Source organism: Podarcis erhardii, assembly GCF_964252035.2.
Source record: "Podarcis erhardii genome assembly, chromosome: 5".
Classification (NCBI taxonomy): domain Eukaryota; kingdom Metazoa; phylum Chordata; class Lepidosauria; order Squamata; family Lacertidae; genus Podarcis; species Podarcis erhardii.
The window spans coordinates 90,589,613-90,614,596 of NC_138509.1; the positions used below are offsets into that span (position 1 = coordinate 90,589,613).

At 46.4% G+C, this 24,984-nt stretch overlaps 1 protein-coding gene across 1 annotated transcript in view; it reads left to right on the plus strand.

Annotated features, from left to right (window-relative positions):
- Positions 1–24,984, plus strand: part of MFN1 (mitofusin 1) — a 33,881-nt gene that overhangs the window by 6,194 nt on the left and 2,703 nt on the right. Inside the window, exons 4-17 of the mRNA XM_081862371.1 lie at positions 749–911; positions 2,942–3,066; positions 4,658–4,766; positions 6,994–7,101; positions 9,138–9,291; positions 9,548–9,615; positions 14,206–14,327; positions 16,790–16,916; positions 17,609–17,713; positions 19,404–19,506; positions 20,122–20,351; positions 21,555–21,710; positions 23,224–23,420; positions 24,250–24,384. Of these exons, the coding sequence (XP_081718497.1) occupies positions 749–911; positions 2,942–3,066; positions 4,658–4,766; positions 6,994–7,101; positions 9,138–9,291; positions 9,548–9,615; positions 14,206–14,327; positions 16,790–16,916; positions 17,609–17,713; positions 19,404–19,506; positions 20,122–20,351; positions 21,555–21,710; positions 23,224–23,420; positions 24,250–24,384 (1,902 nt within the window). The remainder of the gene's footprint in view (positions 1–748; positions 912–2,941; positions 3,067–4,657; positions 4,767–6,993; positions 7,102–9,137; positions 9,292–9,547; positions 9,616–14,205; positions 14,328–16,789; positions 16,917–17,608; positions 17,714–19,403; positions 19,507–20,121; positions 20,352–21,554; positions 21,711–23,223; positions 23,421–24,249; positions 24,385–24,984) is intronic.

A 24,984-nucleotide genomic window follows, 5' to 3' on the forward strand; every position in this document is an offset into this window, starting at 1 on the left:
GAGTCTCAAAGCGGCTAACATTCTCCTTTCCCTTCCTCCCCCACAACAAACACTCTGTGAGGTGAGTGGGGCTGAGAGACTTCAAAGAAGTGTGACTGCCCAAGGTCACCCAGCAGCTGCATGTGGAGGAGCGGGGAAGCGAACCCGGTTCCCCAGATTACGAGACTACCGCTCTTAACCACTACACCACACTGGCTCTTTGGGAGAACAAAAGCAAAGTAAAGCAGCCTTGGGAAGTTTCCCAGAGCTGGAGAACAAGAAGGATATTTGAACAGTGGACTCAAAGAAAGACCCTTTGTCTAATGATTCCACCAGAATATAGAAGAAAACACAGTGTGCTAGTAGGTATATAATTCAGTTTCCAGAGAGGCTCTGTTTTCCTTTAAGCATAAAATCATCTTTCTGTCTGCAATGTTTGCAAAACAATACTTTAAAGCCTGTAGCTGATGCTTGGCTAGATCTCTGAAGAGTCGAATAAATGTCCAAAGTTTTATGGCTTCATTTCTCTGCCTTGTTCAACGCCCCTCCCTGAATGAATTATGTGGAATAACGCAAAACTTATGGGTGTGGGCTATGAATCGTGCCAACGTACTCAGTTGTCTTAACCTTTGCATGTCATAATTAAGCTTTAAAAATTTAAAAAAAAGAGATGTTTTGATTTCTTGGGCTAGATTTTTAATTTAGCATGGAGTGTTCTCACTCGGTTTTAAACCTGGCAGTTTAACACTGCGCTTGCCCTCCTTTGCAGAACCAGCAGCGGAAAGAGTTCTGTCATCAATGCCATGCTGTGGGACAGAGTGCTCCCCAGTGGCATCGGGCACACAACCAACTGTTTCCTCAGCGTGGAAGGAACAGATGGCGATAAGGCTTACCTCATGACTGAGGGCTCGGATGAAAAGAAAAGTGTGAAGGTACGGATTCTTGTGGCTTATAAACCGGTGTCCAGAAACCTTATTAAAAGGACTACACATGTACACTTGTTTCTTACCTGTCATCCTTTATGTTTCCCTCTGCCACTCAGAAGAATGTGTTCCAAGTTTTAAGAAGTAGTTGTCCTATGCCAGTTTTTTTCAGAATTTATTCTCTACTGCACAGAACAATAAGGGCAAAGATCTTTTAAAAAAAAATCTAAAACAGCAAGGCTTGTGTCCTCGGACTACAACGCCCATCAGCTGCATGTGCCGGCTGCTCCTGATGGGAGTTGTAGTCCAAAACATCTGGAGGGCGCCATTTTGGCAAAGGCTGATGGAGAAGACGCTAAAAATGAGGCATTTGGGAGGACAGGAGTTAACGCAGAGATTTGGAAAGTCCAATTTCTGTTACAGAAGACAAACACAAATGTCCTTACATACTTGTTAATTTCTTTCGCTTTCATTTATTTCAAGATATTTGTGTCCTGCTTTTCATGCAAACTTCACATAGCTGTTTGCATTAAAATACTAAAGTCATAAGCATCAATTAAATATGTATAATAAAACAGCAAATACAAGTTACAGTGGGGGCGAGAATCTTTTTAAAAATAAGAGTTCTCTCCTCAGAGCAAGATGGTTCTTGAGGAGCCTTGTGAGTGGCAGTCAGGGGAGGAAGAGGGGTCCAGCTGGACTACTGGAGGCTGTCAGAAGCTCGTCCTACTCTCAAGTAGGACCCTGGCAGAGACATGTTCTCTCCCTCCTGGTCGATCGTTTGGGAGCTTCAAAAGCTTTCTTCAGCCCAAACATCACAGCAACCAATGCCAACAGACATCGGCACACTTAGGGATCCGAGATTCTTCGCAGCTTGTGGAACAGACCTCAGCAACTCAGCATTTTGCCTAACCTACTTTATTTACATATAAACACACACAGAGCACTGCAACATGGCTCTCTCTCTCTCTCTAGCATCAGACAGCAAAGAGAGAAAGAACTAAGGACAATAGTCCCACTTCACGGAACACAGTAACACAAACTTCCTGTCTCCGTCACTTCCCACGCTGCTCTGTGGAGTCAAAACCTACACCGTCATGTGGAAGACAACAATCCCATGACTGCAATCATGGAGCAGGAATTCTAACAGAGGCTACATGGTGGACACCTCACTTGCCTGTTATCCAGTATGTGTTTCTGGATTTTGGGGGAAGTGCCTTAGGACCAGCGTGGGAAAGGTGTGTCCCTCCAGATGCTGCTGAACTACAACTGTCATCATCCCCAAGCTATTGGTCATGCTGGCTGGGGCTGATGGGAGTTGTGGTTCAGCAACATCTGGAGGGCCATTCATCTCCCATGCCTGCTTTGGAAGGAAGGTAAGAACGTGTGGAGCAAATGACGACAATTTGAATTTTCAAAGTAAGAGGTTATGGGTTGGTGAATCACTGAATACACACAGAGAAACGTAACTGAGGAGAGACCAAACCTCTATTATATGAAAGAGTTCTTCACTTATAGGTGAAAAGACCTAATAATAATATTTATATCCCGCCCATCTGGCTGGGTTTCCCCAGCCACTCTGGGCAGCTTACAGCCCATTAAAAAATGCAAAAATCAGACATTTTAAAATTCCCGATACAAGGCAGCCTTTAGATGTTTTCTAAAAGTCAGATAGTTATTTATTTCCTTGACATCTGATGGGAGGGTGGGCGCCACTACTGAGAAGGCCCTCTGCCTGGTTCCCTGTTACTTCACTTCTCGCAGCAAGGGAACCACAAGAAGGCCCTTGGAGCTGGACCTCAGTGTCCAGGCTGAACAATGGGGGTCGAGACGCTCCTTCAGGTATACTGAGGCCGTTTAGGGCTTTAAAGGTCAACACCAACACTTTGAATTGTGCTCGGAAACGTACTGGGAGCCAATGTAGGTCTTTCAGGACTGGTGTAACCTCCCAACACCTTATTTAGGAATGCTGGTCCTTCAATTACCATGCCAGCATAAGAGGCACCGGTCTCTTCCTAACCTGTTGATTTCTTTTACAGACTGTTAATCAGCTTGCGCATGCCCTTCATATGGATAAAGACTTAGAGGCTGGCTGCTTGGTCCACGTCTTTTGGCCAAAGGCTAAGTGTGCCCTCTTGAGAGACGACTTGGTGTTAGTGGACAGGTACAGCTCTTGAATTTTGTTGGGCATAGAAAGTTGCCGTGAGAAAATGCACCGTTCTTTTGCAACGCCCCAGGCTCTCCCTTGGCTGCACTTCCTTCTTTGCTAAGCCTCTGCACACAGGTTGGCTTGGTTTCAGCTGAAACAAGAGGAAGTCTCATGACTGGAGCTTTAAAAGGGAATCGAGCACTTGGCTGAATTTTAAGTGTCCTTGCGAAACTAAGCCCAGCACAAGTGCAGAAATGTCCCCTTTCACTTTCAGGTTATCCATTTTTTTCTTTTAAAATGCAGAGGACCTGGAAGTTGGACTTCCTGAGAGAGGTTTAACAAACAAACAAAAAACTGGGGAAAGTGATGCTTTTCAGATGGGCAGCTGTGCTGGTCTGCTGTAGTTTGCAAGTCCAGAAAATTTATTGTGTGAATTTAGAGGTCATTGCTGTTGGTTTGATCTTAATCTAGGCTTGTGTTGCTTACTTAATAGAGCATTTTCCTAGTAGTTTGTATTATGGCACTTCTTTGGTATGTCACTGGAAATCATGCGAACACACAATCATAAGTATGCTGCTTACAAGGACCGATTAGGAGAATAGGTAGCTATGTATAGATGAGTACAGATGCAAAGAAAATCTGAAATTTTACAATGGAGCCAAAGGTCAAGGGGAGTGAATGAAAAATTGTGTGTCACTGGACAGTGCAGGCAAATTTCAAGATGCCTTCAGAACAGGGATGTGTTTCCTGCTTCAATCATATATTCACAAATGATATGTTACAGTGTGGGGGAACCTGCAGCGGACCACTGTATGAGGGCTGCATCAAGACCAGGACCCCAGGGAGAGTAGTTTTACCCCTTCCCTGCCCCCTGCATGCCACAGCCCCAGTGAAAACTGAGACCCTCTCTGTCCTACCCTCCAAGCTATTTGCTCTGGAAGTGATGCTTCCAATGGAAACTTCCTTTCTGAGTCTAATAGGAACTCAGCTCAGGTGGTTGTGTTGGGATTTTATCAGAGCTGTGTAATGGGGGGGGAGAGCTAATATTGCTTTGTCCCTGTTGTCTAAAGTGGGTTCATGTAGCAACATCTTCCCTAATTATCCCCTCTTCAAACATTAACTGCATTCATTCACCACTACCCCATGCCAGCATTGCTCACCTCTGTTCATTTCAACACTCCTTCATTTCTCCCTCCATACAACTTGCCAGTCAAATGAGGAAATCTTCTATTCGCCACAGTTTCCTGTTTCATCCAAACCAGGAAACTATGGTTTAGCACCCTCGGGAAAAGGCAGCTTGGGAACAAGCCAGGATATTAAACCCTGGTTTTGAATTGATTAGAATATCTTCACTTCTTCCAAAGCTGTTAAGCATAGCTCCTTGGTTTAGGCAGACTGAGCAGCAACAGTTAACGGAAAATTTCCTGGTTTGCTGACTTGCATTAAGGAAGGAAGGCAGCACCTGTGGGGGAGTGGCCAAAAGGCTAGTTCATATCTTGGATTATTAAGGCAAAATGTGATTGGACTTTCCCTCTTCTGTATTCTTATTTCTGAATGGGAATAACTTCTTCAGGTTGCTGAGTAACTCTCTGACTTCATTCCACAGCCCTGGCACAGATGTCACCACAGAGCTAGACACCTGGATCGACAAATTCTGTTTGGATGCCGATGTCTTTGTTTTAGTCGCAAATTCAGAGTCAACCCTCATGAACACAGTAAGGCTTGTTTAAACCTGCTACTTCATTTGCCTCATTTGCAACACACCTTTCCTTGGGTCAGCAGACAAGGGCTTGAGATATTGTGCAGATTCTTGGTGGAATAGCAATATCTGAGTTTTTAAAATTAAGTCTGTTGCAGAGCATTTTCTTTATTTTTTTAATAATAATATCTTTATTGTCATTGCCCCCTCTCGGGGACAACGAAATTACTTAATTTATTACTTAAAAATTAATTTATTGGACAAACAAGCAAGGGGAAGATGGGAAGTTGAGTTTGATTGCAGCTTCTTCTGAATTTTGGATCTCCGCCCAAAATCTATAACTGCTTGGGTTTGTGAGGCTGTATGTGTCAATTAAAAAACAAACAGCAGTCTTTGCTTCAATTTAAAAGGCCAAAGGTGGCTTGGCATTCTTTTATTATATTCTTTTATTTGGGTAAAAAAATGTTTTAATGACTGTGCAGACTTCATGCTGGTGAGCATGTTGCCTTCTCAAGAGACACTGGGACACAGCCAAACCCTATGGATAATCTCCCCCCCCCAAAAAAAAAAAAAAAACTACTTTAAGGCTCTTAGATCAGCCTTCCTTCCAGTCACCCTCCTGGAGCATGAGACTGTTTCCTGTAGTAATTAAATATTATGGCAGGCAGATGACCAAACCCCAGAGATACTGTTCAGATGGCATTCCTTTGGTGAAGCTGATGTGTGCAATAGATCTTCTGTATCACAGGACAGGGAAAGCATGTGTGCCCCCCAGGTCCCATCAGCCCTAACCAGTAAAACCAGCAGCTGGGACTTATGGGTGTTGTAGTCCTGCATCATGTGGAGGGCCATAAATTCCCCAGCTCCACTGCATCAGGTTAATAGTGGATAGTTACCAATACCTCCTAAGAAAGCGACTTAAAGCTCTAAATGGGATTTTAAGTGCCCTTTGCTATGTGGTCCACACTGTATGGGCATCCCAGGGCACTGTCTGTAATATTGCAAATTTACCAACATTATAAATGTGTGAATCAGATCAGTACCTGGATGGGAGACTGCCTGGGAATCACATGTAGAAAGGTGGGATTTGAAGGAAATTGCCATGTGGCAGAACCAAAATCGAAACGAGGGGTCTAGACTGAAACCCAGGTTTTGGCCCAGGTGCTATTTTTGGGGGCAGTTGATGAAGATGAAGATAAATGAATAAATAAATATTTCATAAAGATAGGTATCTAATAAACATAAAAATCAGCATTTTATCTGAACTGAGAGCAGATGTGGTATAATGACGGTACAACGGAGCTGTGAATGAAAAAAATTACGGGTTCAGTTCTCACCTCTCTTGTGAACTCGGCTTTATCGAGCTGCTCTCTCTTAGCCTCAGCCCCACACCAGCACATAGCTGTCAACCGTCCCTTATTTGGCGGGAAAGTCCCTTATCCCAGCGCCGTGTCCCGCTGCTGTCCCTTATTGATGATGTCCCTTAAATTTCCTGGGTTTCAAAGGAAGCAGCTCCTCTCCCTCCCTCCCTGCCGGCCAGGGAGGAGGGAGGCTCCAACTGTGTTGCTTGGCTGTGTTGCTCACCCAATAAGGAGTCTAAGAACAACTGGGGGGTGGAGCTTGCATGCCTTGTGCCGATCAAATTGGCCGTGTTGCCTGGGGACTCACATTTGCTCAGCGCTTCCCAGCGGAGAGGTGATGGTAGTTTTCCTGCATCCCCTTTGCCGGGTTGCTGCGCTGTGGGAACCACCGCTTGAGGCTTTGTTTGGCTGCTGGCTGGGCTTTCTGCCTTTGGCTCGGAGGGGCTCAGAAGTTGAACATACCTGTGCTCTGAAAATCCCTTATTTTGGCTGCTGATCCCTTATTTTCGAGGCTGCTGGTCCCTTATTTTCAAATCTGTAAGTTGACAGCTATGCACCAGCAACATAGAGCAACAGTAGTCACTTGCCTTTAAGTTGTCTGGGGCTGATGGCAGGTGCAGTTCAAAACATCTGGAGGATGCCAGGTTGGGAAAGCCTTCAAGCAGGTGTGGGGAATCTCCAGATGTTGCTGAACTTCACCTTCCATCATCCCTGGCCATGAAACACTTTAACTCACCATAGAAATTTTGCAGATTTATTTTTACATTTGCTTTTAACGTGCTGCATGAAGACCTCACAATTAACACATGTTCACACTCCATGTTTCAGAGTTTAAAGGCTTAAATTTTCTCTCCCCCCCCCAACCTTTTTTTTTTTTAATAGGAAAAGCATTTTTTCCACAAAGTAAATGAAAAGCTTTCTAAACCAAACATCTTCATCCTGAATAATCGGTGGGACGCTTCTGCATCAGAGCCGGAATACATGGAGGATGTGAGTTCTTGAATTGTATTGAAGGGGCTCTGTGGGTGTGTTAGATTGGTATTTAAGAAAAACTGTGTATTTAAGCTGTCAAGAGGTTGAAGTGAGTTCAGGGATCATCATCCCAGGATATGCAACAGGGTGGCTTAGATCACACCAAAAATAAAGCAAAATATGATCCAAGACCTCTGTAGTGCGTAGTTTAAAATTTCTTAACTAAAGAGAAAGAACTGTAGTGGGAACCAACAAGAATTTCCAAGAGTTTTTATTCCCTCCAACTAAAAGTGACATTTGAGGTGCAAATGAATTGTTTCGTCCTGAGGAGTGTGTATGGATGTTTTGCACTGCTATCTTCAAAGGAAAGTAATCCTTTCCCTGATTAGTACTTTTGACTCTGGGAACACATTAAGGCCATTTTTGTGACACGGTTGTAGGAAATAAATAAATAAAAGCTCTCCCTTTTCTGTTGTTGGTTTTTTTGTTTATGTTCTGGTGTAGCCTCTTGCTTGCCTGAATGGACAGATCGGGGGGGCGGGAGGACTGTGAAAACATGTTTAAAAGCATATAGAATGTTAGTCAGCCAAAGACCTGGTTGAAGAGGGACATTTTTGCCTGGTGCCTAAGATGTATAATGAAGGCGCCAGGCAAGCCTCACTGGGGAGAGCATTCCACAGACAGGGAGCCACTGCAGAGAGGGCCTGACAGAACAGGAAGGTTTTCAGCAGGTGTTTAGAAGTTGGAACAGAAGGCGATGGCTGATTCTCTGTTGGCAGAGAATTATTATTTCATTTACCGTATTTTTCGCTCTATAAGACGCACTTTCCCCCTCTGTTGGGTTGAAATAACGACAGACGAGTGGTGAGTGTCATATGGGAGGCATCTCTCGAGCAAGTCTCGAGGAGTCTCTTTTATTGAATATTACAGCATTGCCACGTATGTGCTTATTGCTGATTGGTTAACACAAGTACAAAGCAAAGGTTGCATATAGGCATTAATCACCAATAGATTAAAGGCTGGGAAAGGGAGCACAGAACTAGACAGGCATGAAAACCTCCTAATTAAACTTTTACTAGTGATTGATACAGCATTCATCCGTAGATGTGGTCAACTATGCATTAAGAACAGGTCAGGGTACGAACTCAATGTGAACTGAACATTCTAGGAATGTTTCAGCTTAGAACGGTTTGCGCAGCATCATATGCAGAAGCGAAGCTTAGAAGCAAGACTTCCCATCAGGCCACAGTCATGTGCAGAAGCAAGGCTTTCCTTCACCCCTCCTAAAAAGTAAGGGGAAGTGTGTGTGTGTGTGTGTGTGTGTGTGTTATGGAGCGAATGCAGGCGGGAGGCTCTGCTCAGCGCTCCATTTTCCTCTTGGAGGAGCCTTAGCCGCGCGCAGCCTCTCCCAGGCAGGGGATGAAGGCTCCCCTTGCCCGGGAGAGGCTTTGCGCGGCCAAACAAGAAGCCAGGACAGCCAGCGGGATCGCTGCGCTGCAATCCCGCTGGCTGTCTTGGCTTCTTGCTTAGCCGTGCGCAGCCTCCCCGGCCCGGAGAGACTGCCCCTTGCTGTCCTGGCTTCTGGGATTCAGAATATTTTTTCCTCTTCCAAAAACTAGGTGCATCTTATGGTCTGGTGCGTCTTATAGAGCGAAAAATACGGTATATACTGCTTTGTTTTTTTAAGAAAAATCTCAAAGTGGTTTACAGAATATTAAAACATCAATAAAACAATTCTACAGGACTGGACCAATGACGCTAAAGGCTCTTATTTCTTACTGTCAAATGAGCCTCGCCAACCTTGGGAATGATCAGCGATGCTCCTACAGATGATCTCAGCAAATGAACTGGGATATAAGGGTTTAGGCATCCATGAAGTATCCTAAATCTTTGTTGTTCAGGGCTTTGCAAGTTAATATAAAGAACCTTGAACCTGGCTTGGTAGTCGATGGGACAATGCAGATGCGGTCCCACCCAGAGAGGCTGTTTGTATAGCGCTCAGTTTATCAGCTGGTTGAAGACTGCCCTGATGTGCTGCTGCTCTCTTTCTTTAGGTGCGCAAGCAGCACATGGAGCGGTGCCTGACGTTCTTGGTAGATGAGCTCAAGGTCGTGGATCCCTCCGAAGCCCAGAACCGAATCTTCTTCGTTTCAGCAAAAGAAGTCCTCAGCGCCAGGAAACAGAGAGCCCAGGGCATGCCTGAGGGAGGTGTGTATTGAATGTGGGATCCTGCAATGTAATGTTCCTTTGAAAGCACAGCTTTTCAAAGAAGCCTTGGTAAAAACGAGGCTTTTGGTGTGTGGTCTTGGAAAACTTGAATAATTGAATCAGGGACTTCCAAGTAACCTAGTCCAACTCCCAAGCCAATTCAGGAAATCAGCTGCTACAGCATTGCTGGTAGGAGGCCATCCATGTTTATAAACCTCTCAGATCAAACCTCATCAGCTGCTTTGTGCTTTTCCAGGTGGGGCACTGGCCGACGGATTTCAGACACGCTTCCAAGAATTTCAGCAATTTGAGAAAATGTTTGAGGTAAACTTCCTGAGAGTCTAAAACAATTGTGCTTGGGTTTTTAATATACTGCATAGTGGTACCTTGCTTTAAGAACAGCTTAGTTTATGAACAACTTGGATTAAGAACGCTGCAAACCCGGAAGTAGGTGTTTTGGTTTGTGAACTTTGCCTTGGAATAAGAACACCTTCCGCTTGCTCTCGAGGGTGTTCCATTTGTAGATTGAGTCCCCTGCTGCTTTGGTAAAGCACGCCTCAGTTTAAGAACGCTTTGGTTTAAGAACAGACTTCCGGAACGGATTAAGTTCATAAACCAAGGTACCACTGTATATACTTACGCAGCAGCAACATTTTTCTAGGAAGGCTAGTTTGAAATGTTGCAGCTTTTATCTGGTAGAGCGTGAGACACTTAATCTCAAGGTCGTTGGTTTGAGCCGCATGTTTGATGAAAGATTCTTGCATGTCGACTCTTGTGGCCCCTTCCAACTCTACAATTCTGTGATTCATATGCAACCAGCCATTTGGCAATGTTACTCCTGCCACATGCAACAGGGTGCACTTTTTGGTGGCATCCACCCAGAGGCTGCAAGGCGGCCTTCGCAAACCTGATGCCCTCCAGGTATTTCGGACTGCAACTCCCATTCTCACCTCAAAGAGGGAAGCAGAAAGGGGAATCATCCTCACCTTCCTTATCTCCTCCTCATGAGTGCCAGTGCACAAATGTCCAGCTCTCTTCTAGGCCTTTAGATTGGAAGCATACTCTTTGACAGGTAAGGTAAAGGGACCCCTGACCATTAGGTCCAGTCGTGACCAACTCTGGGGTTGTGGCGCTCATCTCGCTTTATTGGCTGAGGGAGCCGGCGTACAGCTTCCGGGTCATGTGGCCAGCATGACTAAGCCGCTTCTGGTGAACCAGAGCAGCGCATAGAAATGCCGTTTACCTTCCCGCCGGAGCGGTACCTATTTATCTATTTGCACTTTGAGGTGCTTTCGAACTGCTAGGTTGGCAGGAGCTGGGACCGAGCAATGGGAGCTCACCCCGTCACGGGGATTCAAACCACCGACCTTCTGATCGGCAAGTCCTAGGCTCTGTGGTTTAACCCACAGTGCCACCCACGTCCCACTCATTGACAGGTAATTCCTGTCAAATGTTTGGGGAAGGGCCATAGTTTGGCTGTTGGGCATCTGTTTTGACTGCAGAAGGTCCTAGGTTCATTCCCAAGGTGGGGCTGGGAATGTCATCTGGTTTGCTGCCAATCGGTGTACACTATACTGAGTTAGAATAATTCAAATTCTTTTCAAATTCTCTTTATATAAGTCAATAAGTAACGCACATCTGTTCTCACCCCCACCCCCAATGTATTGATCGACTTTTCTTTGTTAAAGGCATTCAGAATGTGAAATTTTGGCAAGAAGTATGTGTAGTTGCTATATAACAGCTGCTGCAACAAAATGATTTGATGTTAAGCCTCTCATAACCTGCGTACATTTGATTGCCTTTGTTAGAATGCAATTCGAAAGCACGTCAAAGTGCAAGTAGATAAATACCTTTTCTGGCAGGAAGGTAAATGGCATTTCTGTGCGCTGCTCTGGTTTGCCAGAAGCGGCTTAGTCATGCTGGCCACATGACCCGGAAGCTGTACGCCGGCTCCCTCAGCCAATAAAGCAAGATGAGCACCGCAACCCCAGAGTCGTCTGCAACTGGACTTAATGGTCAGGGGTCCCTTTACCTTTTACTGCATCTCTTAGACGGCAACATGTGTTGGCAGGACAAATCAGGCAAGAAGCTTTGCAACTGTCACAAAATGGGGTGAGGGGAGAGAAAAGGGAGACACCCATTTAAATTACGTTCTCCTGTTTAGGATGGCGGTTTCAGTGATGGAATTAACATGTGCTGAACTTCACTTCGCAAGTGTCCTGAGTTCCAAAACAATATTCGCGGCAAGGAATTTCACTTGCAACCACCCCAGCAATATATAATGCCGTCTTCCCCAACCTAATGTTTACCTCTAAGCATTCTTGGAGTGCAGCTCCCATCATCCCTGATCACTGGCCATGCACCTCATAGCCCAGAAGGGCACCAGGCTGAGGAATGCCTTTCCAACAAACTTGCCGTTGTGCTTGAACTGCAAGGCAGCTATTTATAAAATGACTGGATTGAGCCATGCCCCCTCCCCGCAGCCATCAGCTCAGTAGCTGAGTGCATGCATTACATGTGGAATGTCCTAGGTGCTCATTGCCTGACATCTGACTTGGTTGGTACCCATAATACTAATTATATTGTTATTTGTACCACACACAAACATCCATCTGGTTGGGTTGCCCCAGCTACTCTGATCCATAGTCTCATGTAGGGTTTTCCCCAGTCTCTCTCCTGCCCCAGATCCTTTTAATTTCAGATGCCTGAAATTGAACCCAGGATGTTTTGCATGCAAAACTTGTCTATTTTGTATTGTTTTAAAACTCATCTTCTGTTGTCAAAAGCAATTATTATTGTTATTGTTGTTGTTACTATTGCAAAGCATGTGCTCTACCACTGAGTTATTGTTGGGAGGAGACCAGGTTTCAAGACAGTAATTCAGTTTGCTCGAATAATGTTGGTGTGTGAACGTGTTTGAATTGTGTACTCCTTTATCATTTCTGAGGTTGTTTGTTGTTGTTTTTGCTGCGGTATTACTAACTTTTGTACTTCTTATAGTTTTCTGCTGTGGATTTTCTGGTTGCATAGTGCACAGGATGGGATTATAACCCTTTCGCCTCCTTCCTATTTGCCTGTCTGGAATCTGACTCTCCTCCACGTCTTGTCTAGCTCTAACAATGTGCTGTTACATGCCAGCCTCTTGCATTTTCATTGCTGATTTCTAGATCTGCTTCATCGAGGATCAAGGAACTCTCCTTATATATTCTTTTCCCTTTTTCTTTCTCCTTCCATTTTTAAAAAATTATTGTTCTGTCACCTGCTGTGATCTAAAATGTCCTAAGTGCAAGTAAACCTAGATACAAGAAAATGTAATTTTCCACTGTTCCCAGAGGGCAAGTCCCATTGTTTGCCACATGTTTGTAATTGCACAGGCTGCATTCACATGTCTTGTGAGCCATAAACTGTGGGTTGCAATAAGCCATAAACCATGGCTTGCTTTGCTGCTCGCACTGGGAGCATTCAGACCACAGTCACTGGCTTTTCTCTTGTGAACATGGTTTATTTCCTTCCACTGCATGCGACAATGATCAAAACAGCCCATTCAAGCCTGATTGTGGCAAACCATGGTTTATCACGATAGGTGAACTGAACAACAGATTCTTCACACGAATGACTTGAGCTACGAGAGAATTCTGTTTGTTTCTTACATTTATATGGCATTTGGCACATACACAGGATTTCTGTCTTGATCTAGTCACCAGACTTGGATCAGCTTAGGTTCTGTGCAATGGCTGCATCAGCCTGCCTTCAGAGATGCCTGCATTACCACTGTGGGTATCTCAAAGATGTGCAAGGTCAGGATTGTGGGCTATGCGTGAATACAGAAAGCCTGATTCATTTGCATGTCTCATATTTGTGCATATTTGGGGAGCGATAGAGCGTATGCCTGCGGAAAGTCCCAATCGAGAGAACCCTAGTCAATGCGAGAGACCTCTTCCAAGGCTCAAGAAAGCTGTTACCAGTCAAAGCAGGCAATTCTGGGCTTGACGGACAAATCTGGGGAGTGATAGGGCAGCTCTATATCAGTTGGCACCCAAAGCCACTAGATTCTTGAAGGGCACTAGGGTCATACCCCTAATAATAATAATAATAATAATAATAATAATAATTTATAATTTATACCCCGCCCATCTGGCTGGGTTTCCCCAGCCACTCTGGGTGGCTTCCAACAGAATATTAAAATACAATAATCTATTAAGCATTAAAAGCTTCCCTAAACAGGGCTGCCTTCAGATGTCTATATTAGCCAGAGGCAAGCCTGAATTCACCGTGGAGCCTACATTCAAAATGGAGCTGCATCTGATCGCAGCTCAGTAACCGGAGTACCTGTAGGATAGGTATGTTCACCACATTCACGTGTTCAGTTTTTAGCAATACACCTATAACCTGTCGTGTGCACTGTGACTCTTTGCAAGAAGGAGCAGCAGCAGCAGCAACTTCCTTCTGAATGAATGGCCAATGCCAAATGTCTTGACATTCCTCGTTGCTCCTCTTTTGCTTTTCATTTGACCATTGCACATTACTGTGGCTCAGGGTGGGGATACCTTGGCTCTCCAGAGATTGTTTGACTTGCATCTCCCATCATCCCTGACCCCATGGCCCATGTTTGCTGGGGATGGTGGGAGTCCCAAGAACATCTGGAGGGCACTACGGTCCCGATTTCTGCTGCAGCTACACCATCAATGTCAGCACTAACTTCCTGCTATTGACTTGTGATTTTTGTTTTCAATCTTCCTTTGTTCTTTTTTGCTTCTATTGTGTGTTTTTTACTTTAAATGTGTGGTTTTTTTAAAGATATAATTTGCTTTAGGATTTAAGTTTTACTACATAGCAGCACAATGCCTTTGTGAAATTCCAGCGTGTGTTGGTGATGGAATTGCAGTAATGTGTTGTGGCTTGGGCCCCTCGCAGGAGTGTATCTCGCAGTCAGCAGTGAAAACCAAGTTTGAGCAGCACACTATCAGAGCTAAACAGATCCTAGACACAGTGAAAAACATTATGGACTCCATAAACGTGGCAGCAGCCAATCAAAGGTAGGCCTCTCCTATCATATTCACCTTGCTCAGCTAAGCAGGGAAAGAGCCACCGGGTGGCGCTGACCTTTCTTCCCCTTATCAGGAGATAGCGCAGCCCTTAGGCCACTGCTGGCAAGAGGTGAGTAAGGGGTTGCTCTGGTCACTTGGCCTCCACATTCGTTGGGTTGTCCCTTCAAATGCATGAAAGATGGTCTGGCCACCGTACTGCATACTTTCAGATTGGACTACTGCAACACTTTCTGCATGGGGCTGCCCTTGAAGACAACTCAGGTCTCAGTGCATCCAGTGTATCCAAAATACTGAAGCCCAGACTATTGGCTGGCGTCCCATTTAGATATAATGTAGTCCCTGTTTCAAAAGGGACGCGGGTGGCGCTGTGGGTTAAACCACAGAGCCTAGGACTTGCCAATCAGAAGGTCGGCGGTTCGAATCCCCACGACGGGGTAAGCTCCCATTGCTCGGTCCCTGCTCCTGCCAACCTAGCAGTTCGAAAGCACGTCAAAGTGCAAGTAGATAAATAGGTACCTCTCTGGCAGGAAGGTAAACGGCGTTTCCGTGTGCTGTTTTGGTTCGCCAGAAGCGGCTTAGTCATGCTGGCCACATGACCCGGAAGCTGTACGCCAGCTCCCTCGGCCAATAAAGCGAGATGAGCGCCGCAACCCCAGAGTCGTTCACGACTGGACCTAATGGTCAGGGGTCCCTTTACCTTTACCTAGTCCCTGTTTCAAAGCAGTTGCTTTGGTTGCCAGTTGGTTTGGGGGGCCCAATTCAAAGTGCTCACATTAGTGTTTAAAGCCCGAAACCTCAGGCTTGGGAGCCACTTTATCTGGTCCTCTGGACTCTCCTAAACCACACCCCCTACTGGTCCCAGTTCATCCCCACCTTGAGTGTTGTTTTTCTAAAAAAAACCCTGTCTTTGAACCCTGATAATGCCTCTTGCTCTCTTGGAGGAGTGTGGGTGTTGAAACTAGTCTTCTGTATAAGGGTAAAACCTACCCTTCTGTCATAGTTTCTTAAGTTGAGATACCTGCATTGCAGTGGGTTGGACTAGATGGTCGCCGGGGTCCCTTCCAGGCCTTCGAGTCTGTAATTCTGTGACCCCTGGCATGCAGCTCCCAGAAGGTTCTCCAGAAGAGAATGCAGCCCTCAGGCTGGAAAAGGCTCCCTGCCGTTAAGGACTTAGGCCCCAAATATCTGAAAGATGGCCTCCTTCCCTACAGACTCTCTTGGGTGTTCAGATCAGCAAAGCCCACCCCCCTACCCAAGCTGCCTTAATAGTTCCTCTGCCCTGAGAAATTTAGGCAGGAGAGGGCATTCTCTGTGGCAGACCCTAAGCTGGCACCTTGATTGTATAGCTTTCATCATATGTCAAAGATACATCTTTGTGCCCTTGATTTAGGACTGACCCTAATAAATCTAATATGGTCGAGTAATAAATTGAAGGAAGGAAGGAAGGAAGGAAGGAAGGAAGGAAGGAAGGAAGGATGGATTTGGGCTTTCCCCCCAATGACACTGGTTTTTGCCCTTGCTAAAATTGTGGAATCCCAAGTCCATGTTTGGGGAAAATGACAAGTGCCCAAATTTCCTCTAAAGCAGGGCTATTTGTTGCCTGCCTGCCAAAAATCCAAGCACTAGCACTTGGAAAAATAGATGATAAAATAGATCTGCTCTGCGTTAAAGAGGAACATACCGTATTTTTCTGTGTGTAAGACGATGATTTTTGCTTTTAAAAAATTAGTCAAAAATTGGGGGTCATGGAAAAATATGATATTTCTCCATATAGCTTGGGAACTAGAGTAATGTAATCGCTGGGAACTGGAGACTTATCTGATTAAAAATCACTCCTCTGCAATGAATGTGCTAGATTGCCTTAGTGAGTCTCACTCACTGGCTCCCTTTCCTCCCCGCACCCCCAGTCTATCTGCAGTAGAATGATAATACTGGCCTGCCTTAACGGAGTTATTGTAAGAGTATTGCAAAATAATCCCTAGGCAGCATATGGTCACACAGCGTGAGTGTATAATAAAGTGTAACGACAAACGGTAAAAACAGCAGATGAAAAGCAGAGGGTAAAAATGTTAAGCATAAGGTGTTGAAACCCAATGGTAGGTAAAAGACAATTGGCTAAGGCTCCAATAGAGTTCAGAAGTTCTCCTGAGCATGTGAGAGCAAGACAGACTTTGCCAGGTGTCTAAACATTGAGGGCACCAGGCCAATGTGGCTAGGGAGCGAGTTCCAGAGTTTGGGAGCCACCACTGGGAAGGCCCTTCTCCCAAGGGGTTGGGGCCTTTCTTTAACTGGCGAGCTGCCATTCTCGCCCGTGTCCTTGGGTGTAGTTTTGCGTCAAGCCTACCTAGACAGGGAAAGGCAGCAGCACTTAGGTGCTTGGTTTTTCTCCCGCGCCGGGACATTGTGTGTACAGTCGGGGTTGATGGCTGCATTTCCGCTACTTACCTTAGAGTCCATTCAATGGAAGAGCGAGAAGATCAGAAGGACAGACTGGAATTTGTCCGCGATCAGCTCAACCTTTTGACAGACGACATCAAGAAGAAAATCAAAGGAGTCACAGAGGAGGTAGCGAACAAGGTATGTTGCGGTAACCAGCCTGGAGCATGCCGATCATGGCTGTTCACAGACCTTTGGGGGGCTTTTATGGGCTTCTGGTGCTGGAACAATGGCTAGCGAAGACAGAAAGTGCCCAGCAACTTCAAATATATTGAAAGGGGTTGTTAGGAACATCAGCTGGGAGGTGGAATTCACTGAGTGACCTTAGCCAGGCCTTTCCCAATCTCTCCTGCTGAGTGTCTCCTTCCATCTGTGATAAGGAAACTATTACTGGCCTGCCTTGCAGAGTTGTAAGGTAGGTGGGAGGCCATAGCTAAGGGGGTTGGTTTGCATGCGGAAGCGCCTAGGATCCCTTTCTGACATCCTCTGTTCAGTCTGGCACAGCGCGGCTGGGAACGGATCCTGATTGTGAAGCTAGAGAGCAGCAACTTGCGGGAGAACATGATAAATAGCCTGAAGTCCGCTTGCTCCTGGGCTAGTTGATGGATCAGTGGCCTGACATGGAATAAGGAAGCTTCAGTGTCATTGAGATAACAAGGGCATGTGATGGGCTTTGAATGCTTGCAGCGTGAGTTTTAATCCCAAGGTTGTACTGGAAGTTAAAGCTGCCCTGAGCATCAATTTGCAAAGAATTTAGAATAACCACCCCGCTTGCATTTCGTAAAAAGGCTCCTCATGCTGTTCTTGTCCTTTGTGCATCCCGTCTTTTCCAGGTATCTTCAGCCATGACTGATGAAATTTGTCGGCTTTCTGTTTTGGTAGATGAGTTTTCCTCCGATTTCCACCCATCCCCACAAGTTTTGAAACTATATAAGAGTGTAAGTTCTGCCCTAGGCGGAAATGGTTTAGGTTTTGTCCAGTTTTGCTTTGTTGGGGTTCTGCGATGGGTCTTTTTGTGCTTACATGACCAACACGTAAGGTAAAGGTAAAGGGACTCCTGACCGTTAGGTCCAGTCGTGGCCGACTCTGGGGTAGCGGCGCTCATCTCGCTTTATTGGCCGAGGGAGCTGGCATACAGCTTCCGGGTCATGTGGCCAGCATGACTAAGCTGCTTCTGGTGAACCAGAGCAGCACACGGAAACGCCGTTTACCTTCCCGCCAGAGTGGTACCTATTTATCTACTTGCACTTTGACGTGCTTTCGAACTGCTAGGTTGGCAGGAGCTGAGACAGAGCAACGGGAGCTCACCCCGTCGCAGGGATTTGAACTGCCAACCTTCTGATCAGCAAGTCCTAGGCTCTGTGGTTTAACCCACAGCACCACCCGCGTCCCAGACCAACACATAGAACGTCTCAGATACATCAGTTTGTTTGAGTTTAATGTGAAGTGTTCAGATCTGATCAAAATGGCAGAGGGAGGGATGAATTAAAAGGACTCAGTTCTGGCACCTCTGAAATGGGTGCCATTGCCATTATTCAAGAACAATGGAGGCATTTGTGGTGAGCTCCGGCACCTCTTTTTCTAGGAAAATAGCACTGCTCCTGACCCCTCCCAAGGATCAAAAAGATCACACACTTAAAAAAAACCTTATTTGGCAAAATGTTGCCACCGCCCCTCAGGATCTTGCTGAAGCTAATGTGTTTGAGAAACTCTGTGACTGAAGAGAGAGTCATGCCAACTGTAATTAGAAAGTTCATTTTTAATGAATGGATTATCTCTTTTTGGGGTGGGTGGGATAAAATTAAAATATTCCTCCCATTCCCCCTGCATCTCTGTGTATGTGTGTACTCCTTGGAAAGTGTTGAATTTCGGAGAGAGAGAGTTTGAAATTGCCTTGACTTGCATGGTGCTAGTGAAATCAGTTAGAGGGCAATAGTGTTTGTTACCCGCAAAAAATGGAGTCTGTATGTTTTGCAGCCAGTCCAAATGTTCTTAAAATATGGGGATGCAACTCATTACATCAGGATAGCGCTTGCAGTGTAACACAGTGGCATATTTTTAATCGTGGTGTGTGTGTGTGTGTGTGTTTTAAAAGCATTGTTAGGGAAACTGTAGATAGTTTAATGACAAGCTGCTAGCAAGCTGCCCATTAAATTGTGAAGAGTGTTAACATTCCAACCATTGCCCGGTGTGCCATGTAGAGACTCAAAGTCTCAAGTATGCAAAGAGGAGAGAGGGCAGAGGCCTCTGATTGGTCTGCTGATTGCTCCTAAGTCTGTACTGGGGGAGCCTTTGACTGACATGTCCTGGAAGGCAGGTGGGGCCTTTGGGAGGCTGTCCCCAAGGTGGCAGGTGCCCCCCGCAGCTTTCTCTGTCCTGCCCATGCAGATGAAGAAGCTCAGGAGGTGAGCAGTTTCTTCACAGGCAGCTAGGATACTAAAAGTTAACTGTGTTGCACAGCTATTCATGTTTTGAGAGGCGTTTGCAAAGGTGGTGGCTCAGAAGTAGCAATAAGAATGCCCTCGAGCACGTCATTTGCTTGCCCTCTGCTGCCTCATTGTGGCTTTTCAGACCCTACAGCTTGGCCAGGTCACCTGCTGACTCTTTGCTTTCTCTGTGAAATGTCAGGAGCTCAACAAGCACCTAGAAGAGGGCTTGGGAAGGAACCTGGCGGACCGTTGCTCCAGTGAAGTCAACAAGTCTATGTGTCAGTCGCAGCAGGAAATGATAGGTAAGATTTCTTATTCACCTCCCTCCCCCAAGAAACTCTTGTATATCTATTTGAACAGAGATTTACGGACTAGTCTTTCATATCCAAAGTTTGTGCACCAGCAGGGTTACCCCATTAGTTTATCCTTCCTTCCTTTTATCCTTCCTTCCTTTTATCCTTCCTTCCTTCCTTCCTTCCTTCCTTCCTTCCTTCCTTCCTTCCTTCCTTCCTTCCTTCCTTCCTTTTGCTAGTCCCCTTCCTGATAAGCAGCTATTTATCTTTGCCACTTGGGTGTCAGCTGTATGGGGCTCATGAGAGAGTGCGGTGTAATGGTTAGAGTACTCGACTCTGACCTGGGTGAGCAGGGTTCGAATCCTCAGTCAGCCATGAAGCTCGCTGGGTGGCCTTAGACCAATCACTATCTCTCGGCCTTAACCTACCTCACAGGATTGTTTTGAGGATGAAATGGGGGGGGGGGGAGAGAACCATGTACACTACCTTGAGATCCTTGGAAGATAAAAGGTGGCCTATAAATGGAACAGATAGATAGGAGTTGTAGTCAAAAGCAACTGGAGGGCACCAGGTGGGGGCAGTCTGCTTTGAGCTCTGCTTTCACCCCTCTCCTTTCTTTCCCAGAAAGCCTGCAGGCCCTGCTGCCTTCTGACGTCCAGAGCAAGCTCCACTTGCTGATTCCGTGCAGGAAGTTTGACCTCAGCTACGACCTGAATTGCAACAGCCTGTGCTCCGACTTCCAAGAGGACATCACTTTCCGGTTCTCGCTGGGCTGGACAGCCCTCGTCAGCCGGTACCTGGGCCCCAAAAACGCTCACCGGGTGCTGCTGGGCGTGGCAGAGCCGGTTCTTGCAGTGAGTGCTTCGCAGGGTTTTTCTAGGGGGCTTCAGTTTGTGCAGAAGGATCCCGATCCATCGGGTGCAAGTAGCATCTCCAGTGTGACTATGGAAGCCTATGGCTTCTGTCTCTGCTCTCTTAATTAGCGGGGCAGCTGCCTGCATGTGTGTGTTCAAAACAGCATCAAACAGCAACAGTGGGCCCTTTTCCTGCTCCTAAGTGCCAATGTGCAACTCCCTTGCAGGCCTTTAGAGCAGAGTTATACCGTTTGACAGGTGATTCCTGCCAGACCTTTGGGGAAGGGCCCAGCTCAGTGATAGATCATATGCTCTGAATGCAGAAGGTCCCATGATCAATCTCTGGCATTTTTCAGGCAAGGTTGGGATTGTCACCTGGTCTGAAACCCTGGAGAGCTGTTGCCGTTTCAGTGGAGAAAATGCTGATCTTGATGAATCAATGGTCTGACGCGGAATGAGCCAGCTTCCTCTGTTCTTATATTCCAGGGCAGGTTTTGGCCTCCTCCCCTAGCCCAGACCCTGTGTGCGAAGTTATGATCCATGCAAGTCAAATGGGCCTGTTTTTCCAAGAGGGCAGGAAAAACAGGGAACGTGGTACTCAACACGGAATCCAACTTTTTTCTGAGTCTCTCTATTGCATCTCAGTTTGCAAAGCAAGCTTGTAGTCCCCGTGACAGCGAAGATGTGCTTGAAGTTGGGTGGGAAGCACTTGCTGGAACCTCTGCATTGAGCGGGTGGCCAGATAAACTGGGGCTGCAGTACACTGCAGAGCCCCTAGTTCTGCCCCATAACCTGCAGAATTTCTGAGGCCTCAGCTTGCACTCCTTCTGGAAATAGCGCAAGATTTATTTATCATAAGTTAAAACTGGCTTTTGAGATATATTGGTACTTGCCCAGTGCCATCGGGATCAGCTGTGTCCAGTTATGTAAGCAGCAGAGCTACATGTACAAAATAACGTAGGTAGGTTGCAGAATTCTGCTTTCTTGGTGCAGAATTTGGACTGCCTGGCTGCAGAATATGCTTGCCCTTTGCTGAAGCTATTTGAAACCCCCTTTTAAGGCTGATGCTCCACCATTAAATAGTTTCATCCAACCCACCGTAGCTCACAAACACACTAATTGTGAGCTGTTTATTTAAAGCGTATTGCTCCCCGTTCTAGTCTCCTGGGAAGATGGATCTCAGTTTGTGCTCTTCGCCCCTAGATCCCTCGTTCTCTTGCCTCCACCCCTTGTGCGCCCGCTGCTCCTGCTCTGACCCCAGAGAATGCATCACAGGAGGAGCTAATGGTCTCATTGGTTACCAACTTGGCGTCGCTGACCTCCCGGACCTCCATGACCGTCATCATTGTCGGAGGACTTGTGAGTACCCTGCGCAACTCTGACGTAGTGAGAAATCCCGGGAAAGGATCAGACCTAGGGATGGGCAGAATGTGGCAATGGATTAATTGCCTGTCTAAGGCACCCTTTGTGCCATGGGGGGCTGTTAACCAGGGGAGCAGTGCTAAGGTGTGCAGCACCGCACAGTGGCCCAGATCACATGCTGCACTGAACTATTGTTTAAAGCCAAACCTGTCTCTCCAACTGTTTTTGAGCTACAGCTCCCATCATCCCTAGCTAGCAGGACCAGTGAGTAGGGATGATGGGGAATTGCAGTCTAAAAACAGCTTGGGAAACCCAAGTTTGGGAAACCCTGGTTTAAAGCAAACTATGGTTTCACCTTGCCAACAAAGGTCCGTATAGTTAAAGCCATGGTTTTCCCAGTAGTGATGTATGGAAGTGAGAGCTGGACCATAAAGAAGGCTGATCGCCGAAGAATTGATGCTTTTGAATTATGGTGCTGGAGGAGACTCTTGAGAGTCCCATGGACTGCAAGAAGATCACACCTATCCATTCTGAAGGAAATCAGCCCTGAGTGCTCACTGGAAGGACAGATTGTGAAGCTGAGGCTCCAGTACTTTGGTCACCTCATTAGAAGAGAAGACTCCCTGGAAAAGACCCTGATGTTGGGAAAGATGGAGGGCACAAGGAGAAGGGGACGAGAGAGGACGAGATGGTTGGACAGTGTTCTCGAAGATACAAACATAAGTTTGACCAAATTGTGGGAGGCAGTGAAAGACAGGAGGGCCTGGCGTGCTCTGGTCCAGGGGGTCACGAAGAGTTGGACACGACTAAATGACTAAACAACAACATGGTTTAGATCCTTGGGTTTATTTTGGGTGGAATTCTGTGTCGGGCTCTTACAAACGTACCATCTCCACAAGCATCATAGCTTGCCAGGTGGAACGATCCTCACTCTCTGTGCCGTTCAGCGGGTTCTCCCTACAGCCCACAAGCCAATTTTGGAGGGCACATCAGGGGGGAAGGTGGGGAAACCCCATTGCACAAGTGAAAGTCCTTGTGCAGGGCTTTTGATGATGGGTCCTATAAGTGACTCCTACCCTTTGTTTTTAACCGTATTTTATCGCTGGTGCACATGTCTTCCTGGGCTCCTGTGAGTAGCAAGGGCAGAATATAAATGTTATGGATAAATTTATAATACTGTGAATGAAAAGTCTCTTCTGCTGCCATGCCACAGACAAAGCAAGGCAAAGCCTGGTTTTTCCTGTCTGTAGCTTCCAAACAGTCTTCAGGGGCAGCCCCTCTTGTAGAGCGCATTGCAGTAGTCTAGTCTGCACGCGTTAGATCAGTGTTTCTCAAACATGGGTCTTCAGCTGCTGTTGGACTACAACGCCCATCATCCCTAGCTAGCAAGACCAGCCGTCAGGGATGATGGGAGTTGTAGCCCAACAGCAGCTGGGGACCCACGTTTGAGGAAACACTGCATTATTAGACAGATCCTGCTCAAATTCTGACCCTGGTGTTCCTCTTCCAGGTTTGGAGAACGGTTGGCTGGAAGGTCATCTCCCTCTCCCTGAGTTTGTATGGGCTGCTGTATCTCTACGAGAGGCTCACTTGGACGACCAAAGCCAAAGAGCGAGCCTTCAAGCAGCAGTTTGTCAACTACGCCACGGAGAAGCTTCAGATGATCGTCAGCTTCACCAGCGCAAACTGCAGCCATCAGGTGCAACAGTACGTCTTGCCTGTTTCCGTAACTTGGGCTTCTGATCCAGAGGAGCAAAGTTGTAGGGCCGTCTCAGCTGTTTACTCAAAGGGGATCACTGTAAAGCAACTGGAAGGGGTGGCCGGGTGTTGCAATGCAAAGGACTGAGTGGATTGAACTGAGAAACTTCTGTTAGGTCTCTGAAAGAGCCTGGGACTCAGCTTTGCTTAGGGAAGTTTTTAATGTCTGATGTTTTATTGTATTTTTAATATTTTGTTGGAAGCCGCCCAGAGTGGCTGGGGAAACCCAGCCAGATGAGCGGGGTATTATAATTAATTAATTAATTCCCACCTGCCCTATCCTGAAAGTTCCAGGATGAAGCTACTTCCTTCTCCATGGCTCATCCCAACTCATTTCTCATCCTCTCCACAGTTATCCCTTGGTAAAGAGACCTTTCAGCATGTGATTAAATTGATCCAGTGGTACCAGCTTTTCAAAATCTGATACTAATTCACACCTTCAAACCCCCTGCCCACCCGCCCCCTTTGCCCCTTAGCATCCCTCTAGGTAATTCCACCTCCAGAACCCCAGGGGGCAGTACTTCTCACTTTGGGAACTACTGGTTGAAAGTGGCATGTTGGCAGGACCAAAATGGGAGCCACATTTCAGGGTTTCCCTGTTCTTCTGTATAACATATGTCATAAAAAAAGAGGTAGGGTCTCCCCTTGGGCGCTTGGTCATCCATGCATATGGCAGGAAATTGGGCCAGGGATGGGGACATCTCATTGCCGTTTCCCCCTCGGAGCCTCCAGGGTTGAACAAATCGGCAGACCTGGGCTTTCCGGGTTTCTCTTTCAGGGAAATGGCCATGACTTTTGCTCGCCTGTGCCAGCAAGTTGACATCACGGAGAGGAACCTGGAAGAAGAGATTGCAAGGTTGTCCAAAGAGATTGCTCAGCTGGAGAAAATCCAGAACCACTCAAAACATCTACGGTAAATGGCCACGGGGGGGCTGCTTCTGCAGCTATCGAAATGAGCAGCCGTGAGATGAAATGACTGCTTCACTTTGGCCTTGAGGGGCGTCATAATCTCATGGCTGTGTCTTGAAGCAATATTGGCGATAGGTCTAGAGCAGGCACGTACAAGTCTATAGAGACTGCGATCTACTCCCAGTATTATAAAACTGGGAATGATCTACCCCATGGGTAGGCAAACTAAAACCCGGTGTCTGGATCCGGCCCAATCGCCTTCTAAATCCAGCCCATGGACGGTCCAGGAATCAGTGTGTTTTTACATGAGTGGAATGTGTCCTTTTATTTAAAATGTATCTCTGGGTTATTTGTGGGGCATAGGAATTCATTCATCCCCCCCCCAAAAAAAAATATAGTCCGGTCCACCACAAGGTCTGAGTGACAGTGGACCAGCCCCCTGCTGAAAAAGTTTGCTGATTCCTGATCTACCCATTGCACATAGTTGTTGAGCTTTTTTTGGGGGGGGGGGGTTACCAGGAGGGTCTTTTTTACTTTTTGAAAAACTTGTGAGTAAAGCTTAGTTGAATACCACCCTAGTTGTTCAGTGAAGGGTTGCACATTT